Source organism: Rhinolophus sinicus, linkage group LG06 (genome assembly GCF_036562045.2).
Source record: "Rhinolophus sinicus isolate RSC01 linkage group LG06, ASM3656204v1, whole genome shotgun sequence".
In the NCBI taxonomy this organism is placed as follows: Eukaryota; Metazoa; Chordata; class Mammalia; order Chiroptera; family Rhinolophidae; genus Rhinolophus; species Rhinolophus sinicus.
The window spans coordinates 19,013,038-19,036,342 of NC_133756.1; the positions used below are offsets into that span (position 1 = coordinate 19,013,038).

The 23,305-nt window shown below is 37.4% G+C and overlaps 1 protein-coding gene and 1 long non-coding RNA gene across 5 annotated transcripts in view; both read right to left on the minus strand.

Annotated features, from left to right (window-relative positions):
• Positions 1–4,519: 4,519 nt before the first annotated feature.
• On the minus strand, positions 4,520–6,480 carry LOC141572097 (uncharacterized). The gene is made up of 3 exons (XR_012497215.1): positions 6,330–6,480; positions 6,143–6,197; positions 4,520–4,675 (listed from the first exon to the last, which is right to left on the minus strand). It is a non-coding gene; the product is annotated as an uncharacterized LOC141572097 (long non-coding RNA).
• Positions 6,481–18,123: 11,643 nt separating this feature from the next.
• The window catches only part of SPATA6 (spermatogenesis associated 6), a 99,406-nt gene continuing 94,224 nt past the window's right edge, over positions 18,124–23,305 (minus strand). For 2 of the 4 annotated variants that reach the window (XM_019710877.2, XM_019710875.2), the window contains exon 13: positions 18,124–20,803. In XM_019710877.2, coding sequence (XP_019566436.1) covers positions 20,623–20,803 — 181 coding nt within the window. In that variant the 3' untranslated portion in view covers positions 18,124–20,622. The remainder of the gene's footprint in view (positions 20,804–23,305) is intronic. The other 2 variants (XM_019710876.2, XM_019710873.2) reach the window with 1 other exon arrangement.

Sequence of the window (23,305 nt, forward strand, 5' to 3'; positions counted from 1 at the left end):
GGTACCAGAGGCTGTCACCGCCCCACCCAGGTCCCCTAGGCAATCACCTGTCCTATCTGTTGGCCATTTCCTGAAGAAAAATGGTGGGCCCCCTCCACAGAACAAGCTGGAAATGCTGGGGCGTTCAGGACCTGGGAGAGCCTTCAACCAGCGATAAACAAGATGTCGGACGAGCACCATCAGTTCCTTGCCCTTCAAGTGGGATGAGTCAGGCTTGTTCTATACCATCTCCAGAGGTCCTAGGGGACTGAGCCCCAGCTGCCCAGAGTTCACCTGCTCATTACATCCTGAATAGCTGCCTTCCCGTCCCTGTCTCAATCCCCCACTCTCCTGCTGGTGTTTTCTGGGATTGCCTCCCAAATAAACTATTGTATTTGCATCTGGTTTCATGTACTGTTTCTGGGGAAACCAAACTCAGAGAGTCTTATAAGACTTGAAGATCTCCTGTCCGAGTGAAATTTTGCTACAACTTGCTTTGTGACCACCCCCGCCATACCTGTTTCGTCATCCTTAATAAGGGGGTACAAAGCTTTGAATTAGTTTAGATGAAGTCCACGGAGCCTTCCAATGCTGACATTGGGTGCTTCTGATTCATTTCCGTATCTGTCTCCTTGGGCCAGGGGTGGGTGGTAGTGGGATAAGCCATACGCCACGGGCCAGCACACTTGAGTGCAAACAGTACACAAATAGAAAACCACTGGAAAGTAGTTTTCAGAGAATTGAAATGGGTTTGCCATGAGCAGGAAGAACATTAAGAAGCAGCTTTGGACTGTGAAAGGACGATGTTTAAAAACAAATAGTGCTCTTAAAAATACCATGAAGAAATGTTTTTAAGAGTGATTTGCAATTGAGCTGGGACCACAAAAGCACTCAATTTAATATGTGAGACCTGTAGCTATGTCCCTGGGTGTGAAAGTTCCCATCAGTTAGGAGGCAGTGGAAACAGCTTAGAAGCCCGGGCGAAACGGTGTCAGTTTTCCATTAACCTAGAACTGGTGTCTCTCTAGACTTCCAGGCCTAAGTAAGATTACTGTAATTTCTTCTTTTCTCCAGGGTGAAAAGTTGGGAGCACTTTAAAGGTTATATATAAATATAAATCCTAGAGACTTAAATTGAGCTAGTTACAGCTTACTTTCATATTTCAAAATCAAATCTCAGCTTAGCCCGGACTCACAAAGTAGAAATGTCAGATTTTTTTTTACTGTGATCTTACAGAAAATCTACAACTTTCACTTAAAGAAGAAAAATAAAACACCATCATACTTTATCCCCTGAATAGAATACAAAAGCCTTGGTCCATCTCTCAGTATGGTTTGTATGTACATTTTAGAATTATATACATTCAGAATGGGAAGAAACCTTAGGAGTCAGCTAGTTCTCCTTCTTTTCCGCCTTAGTCCAGGTAAGAATTTCTCTGAACAGCTTTTGTGACAGGTAAGGTTAGCCAGCCTCTGCTTGTATACCTCCAATGACAGGGAATTTACTATCTGTTGAGACAGAGCACCTACCATTGGACTACACTGATGATTAGAGAGTTCTTTCTTTTATTGTCTAAACTCTGCATCCATACATTTCCAAACGTACAAACAAACCAAACAATGTGAAAATAACTCAAATGAATCATCTACCCCAAAATTACATCCCCATTCTTTGTGATTTATTCTTAAAGGATAATTCACAAAACTGGGAACTCCCTGTAGAAATGCAGATTTATAACTGGGATGAGAAGCACAGGAGGACTAATAAAACTGATGCTTTTAAAAATGTTCACACTTATTTTACGAAGAGTGTTTCCACGTCAATTATCTCATTGAGTTCTCAATACCACTCTAGGATGTTGAACGCTTTACAAATGAAGGAACAAACTCAGGTGAAATGATGTGTCACTCAGTAGTGGAGATGGTCTTTGCACCCAGAATTCTGATCCCACCTTCAGGCCTCTTATCTGCACATATGCATATGCAGCATTTTTGGGGGGAATGCTACTAGTTTCCAGGCCCATGGAATAAACGTGCAAAAAACGTACAGTCCAAGCAAAGGCGAATCTAATCAAGAAAGGCAGGCAAGTAAGCAAGTTATCGCAGTCCATTGCTCAGGACTGGAATTGGAAGTAGGAAGGAAATACTTTGGGAACACAGAAAGGAGCAACACATTACCTGGTAGAGTTGGGGAGGGCTTCACAGAAACGACATTTAACTTGAATTTTGAAGGGTGGGTATAGATTTCTGGGTGGAAAAATGGAATGAATTGTTTTCCAGACAGAAGAAACAGCACAAAGCCAGACAAGTAGAAGGACATGGCTTGTCTGGGGTAGAGTGAGATATTTGGTGCGGCTGAAGCAGGTGTGTAGGAGTATGAAGCAGATCAGCTTGGAGAAGGTAGATATAACCCTAAGGAGAAGCAGTGCTACGAGGAAGTGGGCGCCTTGGAGGAGCCAAGCGCGGGATAGCGTTGGGGACAGTGAGTAAGGGGAGTGAATATATCCAGGTAGCATCTTACTGTTGGTCTTAGAAAGGTCGTTATGGCAACATAAAGAGAATAAAGGGTCAAGGCTGCTAAAGGATGGCAATGTACGAGGTTGTTGCAGTATCACCAGAAAGAAACAAGGAAGAATCTATCAACAGATGAATGGATTAACAAAATGTACACACACACACACACACACTGGAATACTGTTCAGCAGTAAAAAGGTATGAAATATCGATGTATGCTACAACATGGATGGACCTGAACATATTATGCTTAGTAAAATAAGCCAGACATAGAAGGGCAAATATTTATGATTCCACTTATATGAGGTACCTAGAATAGGCAAATTCACAGAGACACAAAATAGAATAGAGGTTGCAGGGTGGGAGCGGTGGGAAAGGGGACATATTGTTTAATGGATACAGAGTTTATGTTGGGGATGATGAAGTTTTGGGTGTGGATAGTAGTGATGGGTACACAGCATTGTGAGTGTATTTAATGCCACTGAATTGTATACTTCCAAATGGTTAAAATTATATTGTTCTATATATTTGTCATGCGGGAGACCCTGCTCACTGCGTCATTTGTTGTGCGGGGCGGCCTGCGGGGTCTCTGCTCCCGCTCCCCATACAAGAACGCAGGATATGGTGAGGCCAAAAAGGAACACCCACGGAGCCATAGGCAGGGGAGTCATACCACTATATTCTCTCTGGCGGCACTATACTCTCAATGGAGGCTGGATTCACACTGTCCGCAAACCGCCATCCACACTTGCCAGCCCAGCCGCCATCTTCTTGCTAGCCCCCATTCTTTCTCTTCTCTGCTAGCATAGCCACAGCAGTTATATTAGTGGCCAATGGCTCACTGGTTACAGCTGACGGCCAACTAGCCACAGCTGATGGCCATTTACTACCTGAGCCAGGCACCTGTCTATGTGAGGCCGAGAGCCTGGAAACTGCTTTTTGGGGTTCTGTCCCCACAATATTTTATCACTATAAAAAAATAGGAATGGTGGATGGATGGATACATGTTAAAGCAAATATAGTAAAATGATGGGTTCAGAGTTGAGCACACTGATGCTGAGGTACCTGTGAGATATCCCACTGGAATTACCCAATAGTCATTTGTATCTGTGGGTTTGGAGCTTGGTGAAGTGATCAGCTCTGTAAAACCTCCTCACAAGTCCTGCTTGTGACAAATACAACCTACCTCACAGAACTAGTATTAGATCTATGTTTTTGTGTTGGGCCGTGTTGCCCCGGTGGTGTAATTTTGGGATAGTGAGTTTCTTGAGACTTTATTTTGTGGGGGAAGCAGGGAAAGAGAGCGGGTGAAGCCTCTCTTTGCCCAGGCAGACTTCTGCAAGCTGGTTTGCATGACATATGCTGTAACACACCTTGGAGGGGGTGGTGGTGAGGGCAGGAAGGACGTGACGAGCTGGCACTTAAACTGTCAGCCCCCTCAGGGACTGCCTCTGCTGCAGTCACCTTGCCTGAGCTCCCACCGCTCCAAGGGCAGCCCATATCTAATGACTAGTAAATATAAAGGCATGGCCCTCCCAGCCTAATGTGAGACAACTCTGATGGGCCATTTTAGCCCCAGAGGCCTCTGTGGGTTTGCTTAAGGCCGTGGTCATGCCTGCATCACAGCTCAACTTCTCTCTCCATCCAATCCCATGTCCTTCCTTCCACAGGACCCAGCCACTCCTTAATAAACATCCTGCACACTCCACTCCGGTCTAGTCAGAATCCAACCTGTGACAGGGGTCTAAATGTCTAACCCAGGTCCTGTGACTTCAGTATCATCCCAAACCGTGCTGATTAGATCTCTGAAGACAGGCCCTAACTGAATCACAAACCTCTACATTCGCACGTGTACTGGTGAGTAGCTAATGGCTATTTTCTGTTTTACAAAATAGTGTTAACAGGCTTCCATTAATTCAATTGGACAAGTAACAAAAAGACTATCATGTGTTCAGCAAATAATTCCATCCTAGCTGCCCCAAAGACCCCGATGGCAAAAGCCATTAAGCCTTGTGTGTTTTATTTTCTCTCTGCTGCAACCCTGAATTGTTTGCTGACACCTGAAGTCTGGTAATAATCATTGTCCCCCAGCCATGTTTCCTAATCTGCAGGCAAATTCATGGCGGTGCCATTTTCTGAGTGAGGTGTTGTAATCAGCTAATCCGTTCAAAACAGCCTTGCTTCTGGATAGAAAGGGAAGAGAAAATAAACCTCTTTAAACTTCAGGGTCACAAAAATTATACTAGAAAAATTTCCCAAAGGAAACACTGGATGGTCACAAAAGACAGGCTGCACTAGTAAAAATAAGTATATCTGAGCTTTCTATCCATTGGTGTGAATCAAATGAACCAAGATTGGGGACAAAAAATTGCTCATTCAAAAACTTTCATAGGGGTATGTTGGTTGTTTTGTTTTGCTTTGGTTTATTTATGTTTGTCTTTGTATACTTCCTTCACAAAAAACTTAAAAGCCCAGTAAATTAAGCAAAACACATCTTGCATTGTTCTCGAATTAATCTCAACACACAGATTGCTTAACAAGGACAGAGAGGCATAAACCTTGATAAAAAATAAGAAGAATTTCAAGTGGATTCATTGTTTAAAATTGTAGCTGCCTGATGAACAATAGCTAGTGTTTACTGAGCACTATGTGCCCCGACTATGCTAAGTTTACATGTATTATCTTGTTTCCATGCTCCCAACCCACCTGAGGTAGGAAAGACCTCCATACACAATGTGAATGATGCGTCCCGCAGCTGTGCTACTCCGCACTCTCGGAGACAGGTGCTATTTTACTTTTTCAGATGAGGAAAGGGAAGCACAGAATGACTCAGCACCTTGCCACCAGCTCACACAGTTGGTGCACAATACTAACAGGACTGAAACCAGGCTGATTTGACTCAGCCGGGGTTCTTTCTACACTGCAGTGTGCCTTCTCTGCTATAAATTACAAGACTTAATTATGACAGGACAGATAATCTCATTACCAAGACTTCCTCTCTCTTGGTTCTAGCTGTTCCCTTTGTCTGCACTATCCTGTACATCTCTGGATACTGAAACCCCACGCATCGTGTAAGGCCCAGTTCAAATGTTTGTAAACATTTCCTGGACCTACCTTCCCTCTAGCACCATCAATCATGTTCTCCTTTTGTCCCCACAGTAGTTGTACCTGGGTATTTTCTGTTTTTCCAAGCTAGAATAGTAATACCATTCAAAAGTGTTTAATGAATGCAACTCCAGGACTCCTATCATTAAGTGGCAGACATGTTTCTCTTGTTCCTTGAGACAGGGAAGGAGAATTTTCTCCTGCCTCTTTACCTGCCAAGCCCCACTGTTTTTTTTTCCTATTTCAGGTTGAACGTAAACATCACATCACTGTTTTAAAAATTCATTCATTTCTGACAATACCTAACTTTAAGTTCAACACACGTTACCTCAAAAATCACTTATGTCAGAGGGTAAGGGGGTGGGGGTGGTAGATGAGGGTAAAGGGGATCAAATATATGGTGATGGAAGGAGACTGACTCTGGGTGGTGAACAGACAGTGTGATTTATAGATGATGTAATACAGAATCGTACACCTGAAATCTATGTAACTTCACTAACAATTGTCACCCCAATAAACTTTAATTGAAAAAAAAAATCACTTACGTGACGTGGACAATCCTGCAGAAAGATTTCCAAATGGGAGCATGATGGTGTGTTGCTGAAAATAAAAAAGATACTCTGATTTTTACACTTCCTTTCCCTCCCCCATATTCACATTTGGTTTAAAAATCAATAGTAAAGAATTGCAAGTTATATAATGCGTGCTATTGCCAAGTACCACCAACAGTACCTTCATGGTGATTAGTTACATCTGGCAAGACGTCAGGTCTCACTGGACACATTTTCTCTTCATCTCTTATAAACATTAGGAATTTAAGAAAGGCTACATCCTTTATAATCACAAATAACCTAATGAGCTAGAATATTATCCCATATTTCCAGTTTGCCATTTTACTGGCTGACAAATTCTATAAAGGAGAAGGGAATAAACGAACTTGCATTACATACAAGATGCTGCCTACGCAAATGCCAGAGAGGGAAGCAAAATGAACAGCCGGAACATATGGCTGTTGAGCTGACAGCATAAAGAAACTAGTTCTGCATGAACAACAAGGAACATCTTGAAATGTACAAGACATATGTGTTTTAGGAAGAAGACTGAAGTGTTTCATAATAAAAACAGGACAAAGTCAACCATGAGTGCTGAATAAAGTTTTAATTAAAAATGAGTTTTTAGCCTTCAATGCGAATATACAAGATGCTTCACAGATGGATCTTATATTTAAACCTTATCCAAACCAAAAAGTGAGAGAGACAAATAAAGCTTCTGAAAATGGCATAGAGGCTAAAATGTATGTAAACAATAGACAGACTGGTGCAAACAAACAAGGAAGAAAGAACAACCCTTCTGGCATCTCATTTTCTGCTTGCACATTGCATAAACAGATTTCATAACCCACCTTTGGTGTAAACACCTTTCTCCTCAGTTTAAATATATAACAGATACACACATTTAGGAAACAACTTAAACGTCCAACCACAAAGAAATGGTTAAATTACTTCATAGTATATCGATGCAACATTGGATAACCATTAAAAAATCCATTTATGCATTTTAGAAAAATGAAATGTGTACATATTAACATTACAGTAAGATAAAAAATTTAAAAAACTAACAACTTTGTTGAAATGCATAGAATATAACATAAAATATACAAAAATATTACCAAGTTATCTCAAGTTTTTACTTTCATATGAGTACTTCCATAAATCTTCCAATTTTTATGCACTGTTTATTAACATTTGAAAAGTCCAGTTAGAGCTGAAATATTTACCAAGAAAATTTGACATAAAATAAAAATGATTTTATCAGAACATGTTTTTATATTAATCTTTGATGTCTGAGTCATGGCGGTCCTTATCTATATGGTTTCATTCTTGGCCTAAGGCAGGAAGGAATTATCTCTCAAGTTCACAGACGACAGACAAACATGAATGAAACACAGGCATCTGGAAGATGAAGATGTGGCCATTACGCTCTTTGTGTACACAGGACCAATGGCTATACTTTTCTATTTTTTTACTTGGGGAAAAAAAAAGTCTAACCAAATATAAAAGACGATCTAAATCTCTTTCTAATGCATTTAAACAGCATGAGTTTAATCTGGAAAATCTCCGGCAATGACTTTAGTGTTTGAAAGTTATCTTAAGGCCAGGAAATACTCTCTTCTGTTACAAAATACTTATTTTTTAAAGTTCAGCTGAGATTTGAGTTTTATGTGAGATCTTTAAGATGGATAAAAAATACATTCAGAAACAGGTTTTCTGAAGGTTTCATTTTATTTAGAAGCCATATTTATTGTCAATATTCACTGATATTCTCCCTGCATGAAACTAGCCCCAAGCAAGTGCTGCTGCCTTCACACACACAATAGCGTTTATTCCCATACCTTTATGCCACTGCCCAATTTTTTCCCTCTTAAACTACTTTACTCCTTTCTTATCTATTCCAGTCCAACCCATTCTTCAGATTGAAGTCACGTGCTGTATTCATGAAGCCTTTAGTTCTCTAAATGGCTTTAGTTCTCTCCATCTTTTGAACTCTTATTACGCATTGATCTTCAGCAATTATGAATTCCTCTGTGGTCTTTTCAAGTATTTGTGTTATGTGCTTAACTAGACTGAAAATTCAGTGAGAACATTTAAGAATTATTTTTTATGTCATCTATAGTGTTCAATTTGCAAGCATTCGATAAGTATGCTGAAAGATGAGAAATGGCTGGAGAAACAGACTACAAGACCCTTACCCTTGGTCTTAATATGACCTTTGGGATGTCAGATATATCTGTTTAATCATACCATGAGAATGAAATGGCATTATTTGAGTACCTATAGATTTTTTTGGTATGAGGAAACAATTCAAATTCTAGAGCAAGACATATGAAGAAGGGCTTTCTGTTGAAATGCGATCTCAATACACATTTCACCCTCATCTTGAGCCCTAATTTCACCATATACACTTGTACTCTAACCATTACAAACTTCTTGCAGTTCCTTCAATATGCTGTGCTTCCTTCATGCCTGTGCAAGCTCTGATGCTTTCTCTCTTCTTCTGACAAAATCATCCCTGAAGATCAAGATGAAAGGCTGATTCCTTTGCGATGTCTTCCTTTACTCATTAAGTGATTGCTTCCTCTTTCATACTCCTGAAGTCCAATCCAAACCACTCCTTCATACATTTACTTATATTGTAAATATCCACAATACACTTAACGTTTTATAATGTGCTGGTGAAAGGTCAGGATACATCTTCTTATTTTACATTTGCCCAATGCCACTCACAATATCTAGTCCATAGTAGGAACTTAGTGTTTGCTTAATGAATACATACATGAATGACCTTGCTGTTAAGATGAAGGGGGAAAAAAGCCGGGCATTTAAATGTTAGCTATGGATAACCCAAAGGGTATATAATTCACATGGAAATCAAGAGTTATCCATTATCCTTCTTGAAGCTCAAGGTATTTGTGTGTGTGTGTGTGTGTATACCTAAAGAAAAACACACACTCACAAAATATCCAGATGATGAAGTGGTTAACAAAATACAAATGTTTTAAAAGAAGGAGAAATTTAAATCAGCAAAAAAAGGTCCTACATGCTCCTATTACAGAAGAAGCCATGAATCGGTGTTAGATGTCGGGATCTCCAACCAGGACAACCATCACGATCACCTAGACACACTTTTAAAAACAAAGTTAAATTTGCTGCATCGTGATCTTCAGAGGTTGAGATGAAACTATCTTTAACAGGCTTCCTGAGTGATTCCGATCCGTGGGATTTGAAACCACTGAACTGGAAAATGCTACCGTGTTCCCCCGAAAATAAGACCTAGCCGGACCATCAGCTCTAATGAGTCTTTTGGAGCAAAAATTAATATAAGACCGGGTCTTATATATTGTAATATAAGACCCGGTCTTAAATAATGTAAGACCGGGTCTTATATTAATTTTTGCTCCAAAAGACGCATTAGAGCTGATGGTCCGGCTACATCTTATTTTCAGGCAAACACAGTATGTTGTCATGCACATGCCACTAATGAGATGGGTATTAGGTATGACTCTGATATTCTACTTCTGAATTCTAAACCTAAGGAAAACTTACTTCTAAATTATGACAACTCCCAATAATTTGTGGTAACTAGATCACTGAATTCTTTAAATCTCACAGAAGTCTTCAATGCTAAACCTTTCTGTAGAGCTGCTAACAAGTTACAAGTTGGTTAGTTTAATTTCCTTTGCTGCTTAATGGAGTGGAGGTGTGTTAAAGAGTAGGTGAACTGGCCAGCAGGTAGGACAGAGAAAGGAACAGAAAAAGCAAATGTTTGGAGCTATTCACAAACACACAAAAAATTTGAATGGAAAACAAGCCTCCTTCAAATATAGAAGCAAATCAATCATTCAGAATCAAGTATCATCTCTTAAAATCCAATACCTAAGGAAAACCAAATAATAGAAAGAAAAAGTTCCATAGGATATTTATGAGAAAACACTAACACCTGGGTTTAAGTCCTATTTCAGCCATTTACACTTCCACTACGTGACTTGCAAGAGACACTTAACCCAAACTTGAATTTTCTCATTTGTAAAAATGCAGATTATAATCCTTCCCTACCTAATTCACAAATGTGTTGTGGAGAGATACAATAAAATAATTTATGTAAAAATGCTTGAAAATGGTTAACGGGCTACATAAAATACAAGCTACTATTTATCATAAATGTTTAGTGGAAATAGTTTTCTAAGGCTTTAAATGTTTACTAGACAAAAAAATTACTGTAGTCAAATGTTCTTTTTCTTCCATTTTCCCAACATAAACACTTGAAAATACTTCCTAATTCAAAAGCTGGCATTTTTTCTCTCATTTGGCAAAAACAATTCCACTCCCCCTTCAGTTTCCAGTGGAACTGAAATGAGTTTGAGTGTTTTTGCTTAAGATTATCAACAAAAACCTCTCTAAATTATGCAGTTTCTATGCCAAAACACATTCTTTATGCAGCACAGTTGTAGAAATATTATCATATGTGAACAATTGCTGGGCCACAAAGGAGAATCAGGATAGCATATTTTTTTATATCCTTTATGAAAATGCAAAATATTTTTAACATGTTCTTGTTGAGTAGAGTAGTAGATTCCTTTCCAATATAACTTTTTTTTAAACAATAGAATATTTAAAAATGGGGGCGGGGAGCTATACTAAGCAACTGTTTCAGAAAACATCCATGTTTCAGATGAGTCCAACAGATAATCAGTCTACACCACCACCACCACCACCACCACCATCATCATCATCGTTGTAAATAAAATCATTAATAGAGCCCTCACCATGTGCTTGGCATTGTCTTAAGAACTTTATATTTGTTAACTAATTTAATCTTCATAATGACCCTATGGGATTGGTAATATTACTTTCATTTTACAGATGTAAAAATTGAGACACAAAGAAATCAGGTAATTTGTCTAAGGTCACACGGTTATTAAGTGGGTAAAGTGGGATTTGAATCTAGCAGTGTGACTCCACTGGCCATGTATTTAACCACTAGCCTATTTTTCTGGGAAGTGAATAATTTACGTAATCTGGGAAGTAAAAATTGAGACACAAAGAAATCAGGTAATTTGTCTAAGGTCACACGGTTATTAAGTGGGTAAAGTGGGATTTGAATCTAGCAGTGTGACTCCAGAGGCCATGTATTTAACCACTAGGCTATTTTTCTAGGAAGTGAATAATTTACATACAGTAAGACACAGTAGATAAAATATAATACCCATTAGCCAGCAATTTCCAAAAATATATAAATATATTTTAATTTTTTATATCTTTTTACTTATTTTGTTTATATCTTAGGTTGAGATCTCTAAAGAAAAATTTTGCAATTTAAAAATCTTTAATTTAAACTTTTGAAGAAATACCTGGTAAGCCTGAAGTAAGTCTACCTAAAAAAGGTATGTATATATGATACATATATACAGTCATGTGCCCATTAAATGATGTTTGCATCAAATACAGACTGAATATACAATGGTGGTCCCATAACATTATAATGGAGCTGAAAAATTCCTAACGCCTAGTACACTGTAGCCATCATCAAGACACACATTACTCATGTGTTTGTGGGGATGCTGGTCTAAACAAACCTACTGTGCCCCACTCATATAAAAGCATAGGAAATACAATTATGTACAGTATGTAATACTGGTTATGACAATAAATGAGTATGGTATTTACTACACTATACTTTTTATCATTATTTTAGAGTGTACTCTTTCTACTTATTAAAAAAGAGTTTGCTGTAAGAGTACGCCGTGTTACACCAGCAGCAGCCTCAAACATCTCGTGTTTACCATGTCTCTTGACTTCATCATTTTCTCTTGTGCTTTATTTAGTATCATGTTGTTTTGCACAGTACTATGCTGTACAGGCTTGTAACCTGGGAGCAATAGGCTGTACCATACAGCCTAGGTGTGCAGTAGGTTGTACCAGGTAAGTGTGTAAGTGCTCTCTGTCATGTTCCCCCAAGGACCAAATCGCCTAATGATGAATTTCTTAGAATACATCCCCACCATTAAGCGGCACATAACTATACATACCTCTGTGACTAGTGTAAAACAGTATAATCTTCTGAAAAAGGTGATTGTTCAATCACATTCATTACAAATTCTTAAGGGCTATAGAGATGTTCATTTGGCTGACATGACCTAGGGTTATTTCTATTGAATTAGGGTGATTTTCTCTAACTTCTACCTTTAACATCTCCAAATCAAAAGAATATGGTTAATTTGTAAAACGTAACTGTACACAGAACAAAATAAACTTCCTAGGTCAAAGCTGGTTTAGTAGGACATACTCACAATTAAATTTATTTTAAAAATAATACCTTAACAAATTAGAGAAATCACATATAAAGTTGAAATGGATAATATTCTCAGAGACTGAAGTCATGTATTTAGTTTCACTTGTAAAATCTACATAAAATCTCTACCAAAGTGCACAGGTATACAAGGTTAACAGGATTTAAAAAACCAGAAATAATGATGCTAGGCAGCTGTTTATGCCTGGGTGGATTTATGCACAAAACGATTAAACTAATGACAGGGAAAGGTCACTACACCACTTCTAAGGTATACTATTTGTCAGGTACACGCTAGTCACTTTGAATCATTTACCTAATATATTTTTCATAGTAACAATCCTAGACAGGTATCATTCCCACTTTATGAATAATAAAATTAAGGTTCAGTATCTCCAAATAGCCCCACGGTACAGAATTCAATCCCAGGTATATATGGCTCTTTTCATAATTCTGTAAAACCTACATATATTAAATAACTAATAAATTTAAGAGACATGCCAAAATATCTGAATAATTTGGTGTCATGTCTTAAAATAATTTTGAATATTTTTTACATGTGCTGTTTTCCCCCAATCAGACCCTCAAACTCTTTCAGAATACTCTATATTGACTTAGAATTTTAGTTACTACAGTTACTCTTTATTGAGCACCATGCATCGTAAGAGGTGCTCCCCATGCATAAACTCTTTAAATGATCGCAACAACATTATGAAAATATCTTCCATTTTACAAGTGAGAAAACAAGTTCAGAAAGGTTAAGTAACACAGAGGTGACAAATTCAAAGATAGAACCCCAAGGTCTGTACAACTCTAGAACCAACAGTATTGCTATTATTCCAGATGGAATTAATTTTTTTTCAAACTGCAAATTCCTTTTCCCAGGTCATTTCCAAAAAGCAAATATGATCGTGCCTAATACATGTCAAGGAATGTCCACATTTATTTTCCTATTTAATCCTAATACTTCTCTGAGGAATGGAGAGCAATGTTTGTTAATATCCAATTGCACAGGTAGAAAAAATGAGGTTCAGAAAAGTTGTGAAGTGCCTTTTCTATGATGCATTTGCTGTCAATCCACTAGAAATAGAACTTTCTGAAAACAACACCAAAACTATATACACACATATATATATATTCTTCAATACCTTGTTTGCATATATTACTAATTTTACTCAAAACCAAACACAAAACAAAAACTCCAGTGAAAATGAGTTTCATTGATGAAAGGAAGTCTCTAACAGGATACAATTATTCTCAACTCTATTATATATGTTCAAAGACATTAAAGGTTTTCTCTCATCTTATTTTTGAATTATATTATAAACTCAGGAAGCAAACTTCTTCAAATTTTTATGCAACAGAAATGTAGTGATGCTTGGGACAACTTTTGACTTCAAGTCTACTTTTCCTGACATTTGTATAGTCACTTATGCTTTCTTTTGTTTACTATTTGCGTGGAATACTGTTTTGCCATTCCTTCATTCCCCCCCCCTTCTTCCGCCTCCCCCCTCCCCCACTCTGGTTCAAGCCGTTGTTTCTCAGTCTAGTTGTGTAGGACACAGCTCCCTGGCCCACGCTGGTATTATGAGCCTTGCGCTCCCCCCACACCCGGCTGAGGCAGTCAGTCGCCCGTCTGTCGGCTGCTCACAGCAGCTCAGGGCAGCTATCGTTGGCTGATGGCTGCTCACGCTGGCCGCTCATGGCTGCACACGGTTAGCCCACCGCAGCACACAGCAGCCCGCAGCAGCCCATGGCAGCTCACGCCAACCTCCGGCTGCTCACAGCAGCCCAGCTCGAGAGAGAGCTGTAGTTCACAATCTTAGCTGTAGAGGGTGCAGCTCACTGGCCCATGTGGGAACCGAACTGGTGACCTCAGCGTTAGAAGCACAGCACGCCAACCACCTGAGCCACCAGACCGGCCCCATTCCTTCCTTTTTAGCTTGTGTGTCCTTAAATATAAAGTGAGTCTCTTGTAGATAGCATATATAGTTGGGGCTTGTTTTATTATCCCTTCAGTCTCTCTTTGTCTTTTGATTGAGTTTAATCCATTTCAGTTTAAGGTAATTATTGATAGAAAAGGGCACTTTATGTTGTTTTCTGTTTTGTAGTTTTTTTTTTATTCTTGTCTTGCTGTCTTCTGTTACTTTTTCGTAGTGATATTCTTTTATTCATTTTTCTTTTTGTGTATCTTCTGTATGCATTTTTTTTTGTGTGTGTGGTTACCATGTGGCTTGTTAAAATGTCCACCCAAAGTGATCTACAGATCACCATATCCATCATTTCATTGCTATCCCCATCACAATCCCAATGGCATTTTTGCAGAAATAAAAAACAAACAAACAAATAAAATCACAAGAGTCATATGGAACCACAAAAGACCAAGTATAGCCAAAGTGATCTTAAGAAAGAGGAACAAAGCTGGAGACATCACACTTCCTGATTTTGAACTCATTACAAAGCCATAATAATAAAACAGTATGGTAACGACAAATATATAGCAATGGAACAGAATAGAGAGCCCAGAAATAAAGCAACATATACAGTCCCCACATAATGGAGATAGGATAGTTTCTTCAACAAATGGTGTAGGGAGAATTGGATATCCACATGCAAAAAAAATGAAATTGAACCCCTACCTTAAACCTTATACAGAAAATCAACTCAAAGAGGACTAAAGATCTAAATGTAAGACCTGAAACTGTAAAACTCCTAATAGAAAACATAGGGGAAAAGTTTCTTGACATTGCTCTAAGCAACAATTTCTTGGGTAGGCAACGATTTCTTGGGTAGGCAACAAATGCAAAATTAGACAAGTGGAACCACATCAAAGTAAACAGCTTCTGCACGGCAAAGGAAACAATCAACAGAATTGAAAGTCAACCAAGGGCATGGGAGAAAATATTTGCTAACGATATATCTGACAAGGGGTTAACATCCCTTCTATTTGCTAATAATAACTCAAGATGAATAAGTCCTAGGGAACTACTGTACAGCATGGTGCACACAGTTAAACAAATAAATAGGGACACAAGGTATATATCTATTACCTTGATTGTGGTGACAGCATCACAGGTGTTTGCTTATGTCCAAATTCATCAAACTGTACATATTACATATGTACAGTTCTTTGTACGTTATGACTCAATGAAGCTGTTAAAAAAAAAGAAGTGTAATGATACATGAATGTGTGGTTACTCAATCAAAGGGGGTAACTAGGGATCAACAGAAAGCACACTGTAAGTTCTTTACCTGGAATTATCCCGTACGTGAACTCTGGTTACCACGAAATCTCAGGTGAGTTAAAATCTTCAGTGATATTCCTTTCATAAACTTCCACCAACTTCTACCTTAGTTCATGAGATGATCTCTTTATTCATTTTTAATGTTTGTATGTTGGAAATCTGCCCCAGGTTTTACCGCATTAATGTGAATTCAATTTGCATTGTAACCCACTGAGGTTCTCTCTATGAAGATACTAGCTCCACCATTTAAAAACTTATACAATAATACTGTAATAACTACGTATGGTGCCAGGTGCATACTAGACTTACTGGGGAGATCACTTTGTAAATTATGTAAATGTCTATACTATGCTGTACACCTGACGCTAATATAAAATAATATTGAATGTCAACTGTAATTGAAAAATTAAAAAAGAAACTTATGAACTGTAACAAGCTGTTTTTTAACCACTTATCTAGTTGAGAGGCACAGTTGGGGTTAGATTTAAATCCAAGTTTTACCACTTATTGGCTGTGTTTATCACTGGCAAACCACAGCATTTTGATCCTTCACTGCCTAGTCTGGAAAACAGGGACGATTTATAACTACCCTTACTCACAGGGTTGTTGTGAAGATCAAGTAAGTTAACGTATGTAAATGACCAAGCACAAACAATGGTCCTTAATAATTACTACTTCAATTCTCTTGTTTCAAAAACTTTAAAGATGACACTTGGTGGGGATGGGAAGGAAAACAACAACAAAAAACACCATGCCCCCTCAAAAAACCTGCAAATATTCATATATTATACAAATTTAGAACCGAATACATTCTCTTCCATCAGGCTCATTTATGCAAATTATCATAGCTTGAATGCAACATACTGAGATTTAAGATATTAATAAAAAAGAAAAAAAAAGACTGCATTTCATTGAGACAGTTTTGTTTAAATATTCACATAATACCTTACTTATCATACTAATTCTTAATTAATCAAGAGAGCCGTGGTTTCTAGATTAAGTAGGTTGGTTACATCTGAATGCTAGAAGATAGAGAATTATTCAATCCTTGAGTCAAAAATGCACTGCTTTGTGAATGACAAAAGATAAGACATTGGGAAAGAAAATATTTAAGGCTCATCTTGGAAACCAAGAAATTTGCATTTCATAGAAGGGATTTAAACTGCATTGGAATATAAGGCGCGTAAACAATTGCAGACAATTGCTTTCTTGGTCCATTGCCTCACCGGATACTTATCACTCTTTGCAGTAGCAGTTCAGGAGCTGGCTCTAGTCACCTGAACACTGTAGATCTTAGTTGGTTAGCCAAGAAACAGAAAACAAAAAGACAGGCTGTCATATGACTTTTTTCTTAATTTAAAAAGTACTCTTTTAAAAGAGATTTCACTACAGAAATACTCTTTCAACTGAGGACCGATACCTTCCTTCTTGAGGACCATGGTACAATTAAGATTTTTCTCTTATCTTTTCCATTTTTATCTCTTTGGCTACAGGTAGAGATAGACTAGCTGATAACAACAGACTTGTCAGGGCATCTTATTTCTTACATTCAGATAGAGTTAGGCTTTGCATTGTTTTTAGTGGCCCTTCACGTATTTTTTCTTTCATGCAGTCATTCAACAAACGTTGTATGTCTACTGTGTGCCATGAAAGCAGAGGTAAACAAGGCCCTAGACCAATAGAGAAAGACACTTAAGAAAGGCATTGATAATTCAGTTTTGCTAAGTGCTACAATAAAGATATGCCAAGATTGTGGTGCTGGGGCTACAAAGGTGAAGAAATATATTCTGTGTAGAAGAGCCTACACTGAATATGATAGATTGAAAACGAGGAAATCTATAGATGTAAGTGTTCACTTGTCCGACCTTCCATCAATAGTCAAGGTAAGCTTCTTGAGTTCAGGAACCCTGATTTATATCACTTACTCATGTTCAGTACTTTTGTGGAGGTGATCCATAGAAATATAGCAAAATGCATTTTCTTGAATATCTATATCCTCATAAAGACTTGTACACAAATGTTCAACACAACTCTGCTTCCCAGAACTTCCTGGTCTCTCGTGTTAATAAATTATACAGTTATAGAAACGTTGGAACATTTAAAAATTATTCTAAATTAACCTCTTCATCATCTTGTAGGTAAGAAAGCTGAGCTCCAAGAAGGAGAAATGACTTAACGAGGTTACATAAACAGTAGTAGAACCAGGGAGAAATCACTTTCAGTTCAATGATTCATTTTTTTCTTAGTTGAATTAACACTTTCCTTTGTAAAATCCCCCCCTTTTTATTTTAAAGAAAAATATATTATAAGGAAGAAGGCCTATTTATCTTTCATATTAAGTCCAATAACTATTACAAGATTGTGGGAAATACAGGGAAAAAAAGGCTAAGAGAATAAATAATTGCTTCTATCAAATGAGAAAAGACAACTATTCATATAGTTAAGGGTTTTACTCTTTAAAGATAATACAACACAAGAATTCACAGGAATAATTACAGACAGCAACAGAAACCATTTTTTCTCCAAGGGAATGAAAATAATCAGACACTAAGCAAACGTACTACATATCTGAAAATATGCACCTGATCCTTCAGAGAGATGTCAGATTTAATCCACAGGACAATGTCTTTCAGAATATCACTTTCTGAAGTTCCCCTTCGACACCCATTTTTTTTGTGGCCTTTGTCATAGTCAGTGGCAGGTATAGATACAATAAGTAATTTTGTGGTACTATTCACTTGAGAGATTTTCTATGGTAGCAAAACATTTTCTTTGAAGTTCATATTTGTTCTTTTCACCAAGCAGTAACTTTTAAATGGAGTTTTTCATTTGTCTACACACACACCCCAAATACTAAGTTTCACTGAGGAGGCACTTTTTTAAAAGCATTTTGCAATGTTGACCTTCAAAAGCTTATTGTACAAAACGTCATTATATAACCTACAGCCAGCGGTAACTCAGTGGTCGTGTAGTCTAGCATTTCCCCAACGGGTATCCATGTGCACCTGAAGAGGACATTTGAGAGGGAGTGTGGGAGGCTGAGGAAGACAGAAGGGGAGGGGAAAGATGACCTTAACAACAAATATTGCTACTTGCTCAATTTCATTTAGGAAATTCTGGGTTACGTCGACAAATATTTAATGAGCACCCCCTAGTGCCAGACTCGCTACTAGATGCTACAGCAGAACAGGTTTATACCAGGATTTTTTTTAGAGGCTCTAACATGCTAGTGTTTGCTATGACTATGACCACCGTATGTCTTAGTTTTTCCGGGACAGTCCCAGTTTACAACTGTCGTTTCAGCATTAATAGCACCCCATTCACTCCTGTCATCCTATGACTCTGTAAATGGGGGGGGGGGGGGGATGGTGAATATCATGCACGGATTTTCTTAAACTAATATGAACACTGAAATACTTGCATTTACAGTTCTACAACCATGTCCTAGAACAGTGGTCCACAGAATGTGGTTTGGGAAATGCTGATCTAGTCCAGTCTCTTCATTTCATAGCTGATGGAAACTAAGGACCAGAGAATTAAAGAGACTCAGCTAGAAAATGCCTGAGATGGGAGTAGAGCCCAGGATTCCTGGCTCCTATCTCTGATGCATTTTTCTGCTATATCACAGATTGCCATATTAAAACACTCAACATGAAGTTAAAAAGTCCTGTTATCAGATTGCAAGTATTATAATATTTTCTAATACAAAAATAAGTCACCCACTTTTATAAGTTAATTTCAATTTAAATGTAGTTCAAGTCCATTTTTTTTCTTTTTAAATCATAGAATTAACCAAAGATGCCGTCAATGCGGAAACATGATCTTGTAGTCAACTCTTCAAATTTATAAGCTAAGTTTTCTTATTTCCTATTCTCTGTTTTCCTTCTACTCACCCTCTGGTGAATGTGAGGTAACTGATTTCTTCGTATCTTCAAAGTGTTAGTGGCCTCAAAGGTGTGTGTGTGTAGGGGGTGGGGAAAGAGCTAATTTTATCAACCAACCAACTTTCCAGTGCCTACCACAAACAGTTCTGCTACATTTTATTCCTCTCTATGGTTCCAAGTGTTCTTTAAAGTGAGGATATTACTTTTTGGGGACCATTTGGTACCTAAGAAAACTCTAAATAAATTACAATGTAATTCCCTTGTTCTTTGAGTCTCTATACCCTTCCTAACAAAGGCTATTTTCTGATTCTGTTTGCACCAAAAGATATGGCCCTAGAAAAAAATCAGGCAAAGCGTTCTACCTTTAAAAATAAGTTATTCACATTTTGGATTATACTGGCTACTGCTATTTCTAGCCAACTGTTAGGCATTTTAGGTAACTTAGGTATTTCTTTTAGAGAAAAGGGAGTAAATGATTTATATAATCTTTAAAAAGAAAGCTATTTCTTATGTGCTTAGAAATATAAATAGCCTTTTCTGAGAAGAAAAATGTAAAAATACCAGTTAAAACGGGGTTTAAAGTCTTGGGAAATTCATTTCTGTACAGTATATCTTTTTGCTCATTACCAAGAAAAGGGAGTTAATATTAATTAAATCTTACTCAGACAAGATACCGGTCAAGTATATGAAAAGAAAATTACGAGGTGATTAAGGCAGAAGAACATTTCTGGAGAGAATCTATTCTTGGCTTTGTAGATGGTGATATGAGACACGTGTGACAGAACATCCTTCTCATGATCACAGGGGACGTTGTGACTGTGTCACAGAGCTTTGACTTTTGGACCATAGCACTCTCTCCTGTGATTAAAAAAAGGCTAGCCTATGATAATTTATTACCGTTTGAAGTAACAAACTTACTCAAGTCTAACTACTGTACTCAATTAGAACCACCTGTTTAAAAAAAAAAAAAAGGAATACAGATATTGATCACATCAAATGTTTTCATTGAGAGGTTGACACAAAATCTCATACAGTTTATCGTGGATGGTCTTAGAAGCTTTCCTGTGTATGAGAAACAGAACCACAGGCCTTTTTGTATAAGTTCCTGTATAGCTTGTCCATGCTGTTCTCAAAGATGGGTCGGTGGGATTTTCCTTTATAAGAGGCTGCCCTGTTGGACCAGTATTCGCCATCATCCAAATGGAGAGTGCCATGTGGCTGCTGAAATGAGCTACAAAAAAGTATATGAAAGATTAAAATAATGGTGAAACTAGATGAGAGGCAGTACTACATAATTCAAATACAGAGTACTTCATGGGTGTGTGACCCTATGCTTGGGCTATGAGAAATAAAAGACAAAAAGATCTGTGCCTTCCAAGAGTGATGCTACTTGCATGGAACAATGACAAAACAATAAAATGAAAATTGTGCATGGCAGACAGAGTTATTAACAAGGAATTCAGAGAAGAGAGATAGGAGCAACATGGTAAAAGCAGAGCACAGATGCTGTGGTGTGGCCGGTTATGACAGTGCCTGGCCACTAAAGTCAGGCAGAGCTGGCACTGAATTCCACTCAATCCTTTGTAACTGGGGACCTTGGGCAATTTATTTAATTGTCCAATCTCAGCTTCCTTTTTAAAATTTTTGCAGTATTGTTGTAAGGTGCATACTACAGTATTTACCTTGCACATTGAAGTTATTAAGTCTGAGGCACTGAACTACTAGGTAATTTATATATATTTATGAAAAAAAATCTTAAAACCCTTTGAAGTTTGGAACTGTGGAAATTGAGCCTCTGTGGAGTAAAGTGACTTCCTAAGACTACTCAACTCTAAGTGGCAGAATGGAAAGGGGTGCCATTCATGTCTATGACTCTAAAGGCCCTTTTATTGTGACATGCTTCTATTGTCCTCAGGAGGAACAGAAAATTAGGCTGAATATGAACCACTTTTGGAAAATTGAAAACCAGGCAGAAATCTTTATTTGAAGTGATAGGATCCACTGTAATTTTGAGAGTTTTGAAGAAAAAGAGAGAAAACAGATAGGAAGTTATGAAACAGACGAGGGCCCCAATGATTGTGATGGGAATAGAGAAGAAACGGCAACTTTTTCTGAAGGCTTTTTAACTAGAGTTATAATTTTACTATCATAAATGTAAGATTAACCATATCGCTTGCTAGAAATAAAATGCTGACTTTCTCAAAGACTAAGGTTATTTTTTGAAATGATTGCTCTACTTCAAAAAATTAAGTACTTTTTATAGGTAAGACCTCTCAGTCATGTTAGAGGTTATGAAGTTTGCACTATATAAAACTGTATGTCCTGGCTATTGGATGCTACAAATATTTTCTTCATATCTTTGGAATCTCACTTCTTCCCGGACTTATCAGTCCTATGGTGTTACTTCTATTGTCAATTGTGAAATAGGAACCCTTAGAGCTGTATATCTGTAAGAAGTATTTGTTATTTGGCCCGAAGTCAATCTCAACACTGGAATGCAATAAAAGTGACCAGGAACAAAGGCATAGAATGGCTGTTATCATTCCTAGAGTTTGACACAGTGTCACACAGGAGGTACAGTAGTAAGAACACTTATACACTTATTTTAGAAAACAGTTTGGCATGACCCAGTAAGGATGAATGTGCAATTTCCACCCAGTAATTCCACTCCCAGGTACCCCAGTGAAATTCTTGCACGTGAACCAGGAGAGATGCACAAATATGTTCCTAATAACACTCTTTGGAATAGAGCTAAGAACTAGGAGCAGCCTGAATATCCATCTACATTAGAACAGATCAATCAAATTGGGGCATATGCATACAATGGTATGGTATATAGCGGGGAAAATTAGTATCTGTATCTACATGCATCAATATGGATGAAACTGAAAAATCAACTGAAGGGAAAAAGCAAACTTCAAACAATACACAGTTATAAATACACTTATATAAAGTTTAAAACAAGTAAAATTAAATAATTAATTGATTAAAGATAGATACATGTGTGGTATAACTAAAGAAGAAAGGATTAACAGAAAAGTCACAATAGCCATTATCTTTGTGGAAAGAGATGCAATTGCTTATGGGCATAAGGTGGGTTTACAGGTATGGGTTATGTTCTAGTTCTTACGCTGGATGGTAAGTAGTTATTCAATTTTTTAAAATGTATTTCTTTTTAATTATTTAATTATTATTATTATTACTGTTATTATTATTTAGGATGACAAAGCTTAAAATACCTTCCTTTGTTACAGTTGATGCATTTTATATTAAGTTTTTAAAAATTCACTTCCATGAACTATGACAATGGGTCTTTCAATTTCCTGATGGCTTTGCTAAAGTGAATTCTACCTCCTATTTCCTACTGATATTTACTAGATTCTGTCAAACTTTCTTTACACTTGGTACCACCTCTTTCACCCTGGAAAAATTTGAAAATGATATAGTCTCTGGGATAGCAAAGGTATTTTAAAACATGATTATCATTACTTCTATCCTGTCAGTGTCAGAGAGGTAATTAAAACAATTTCTAATAATACCAATATAATTTAAAAATTTCAAAGGGTTTTAGCCAAGTCTCAATGCTATTGCTTTGATATAGTTACATTTTTTTTCATTGCCTTTGCTCAAGAAATAGTCTAGCCAACTGAATACAATTTATTTCATACCACTTCTCACCAAGCCTAACTCGTGTTGTCATTTGAAAGTTTTTTTTTGACAATTTGAGTCAAGT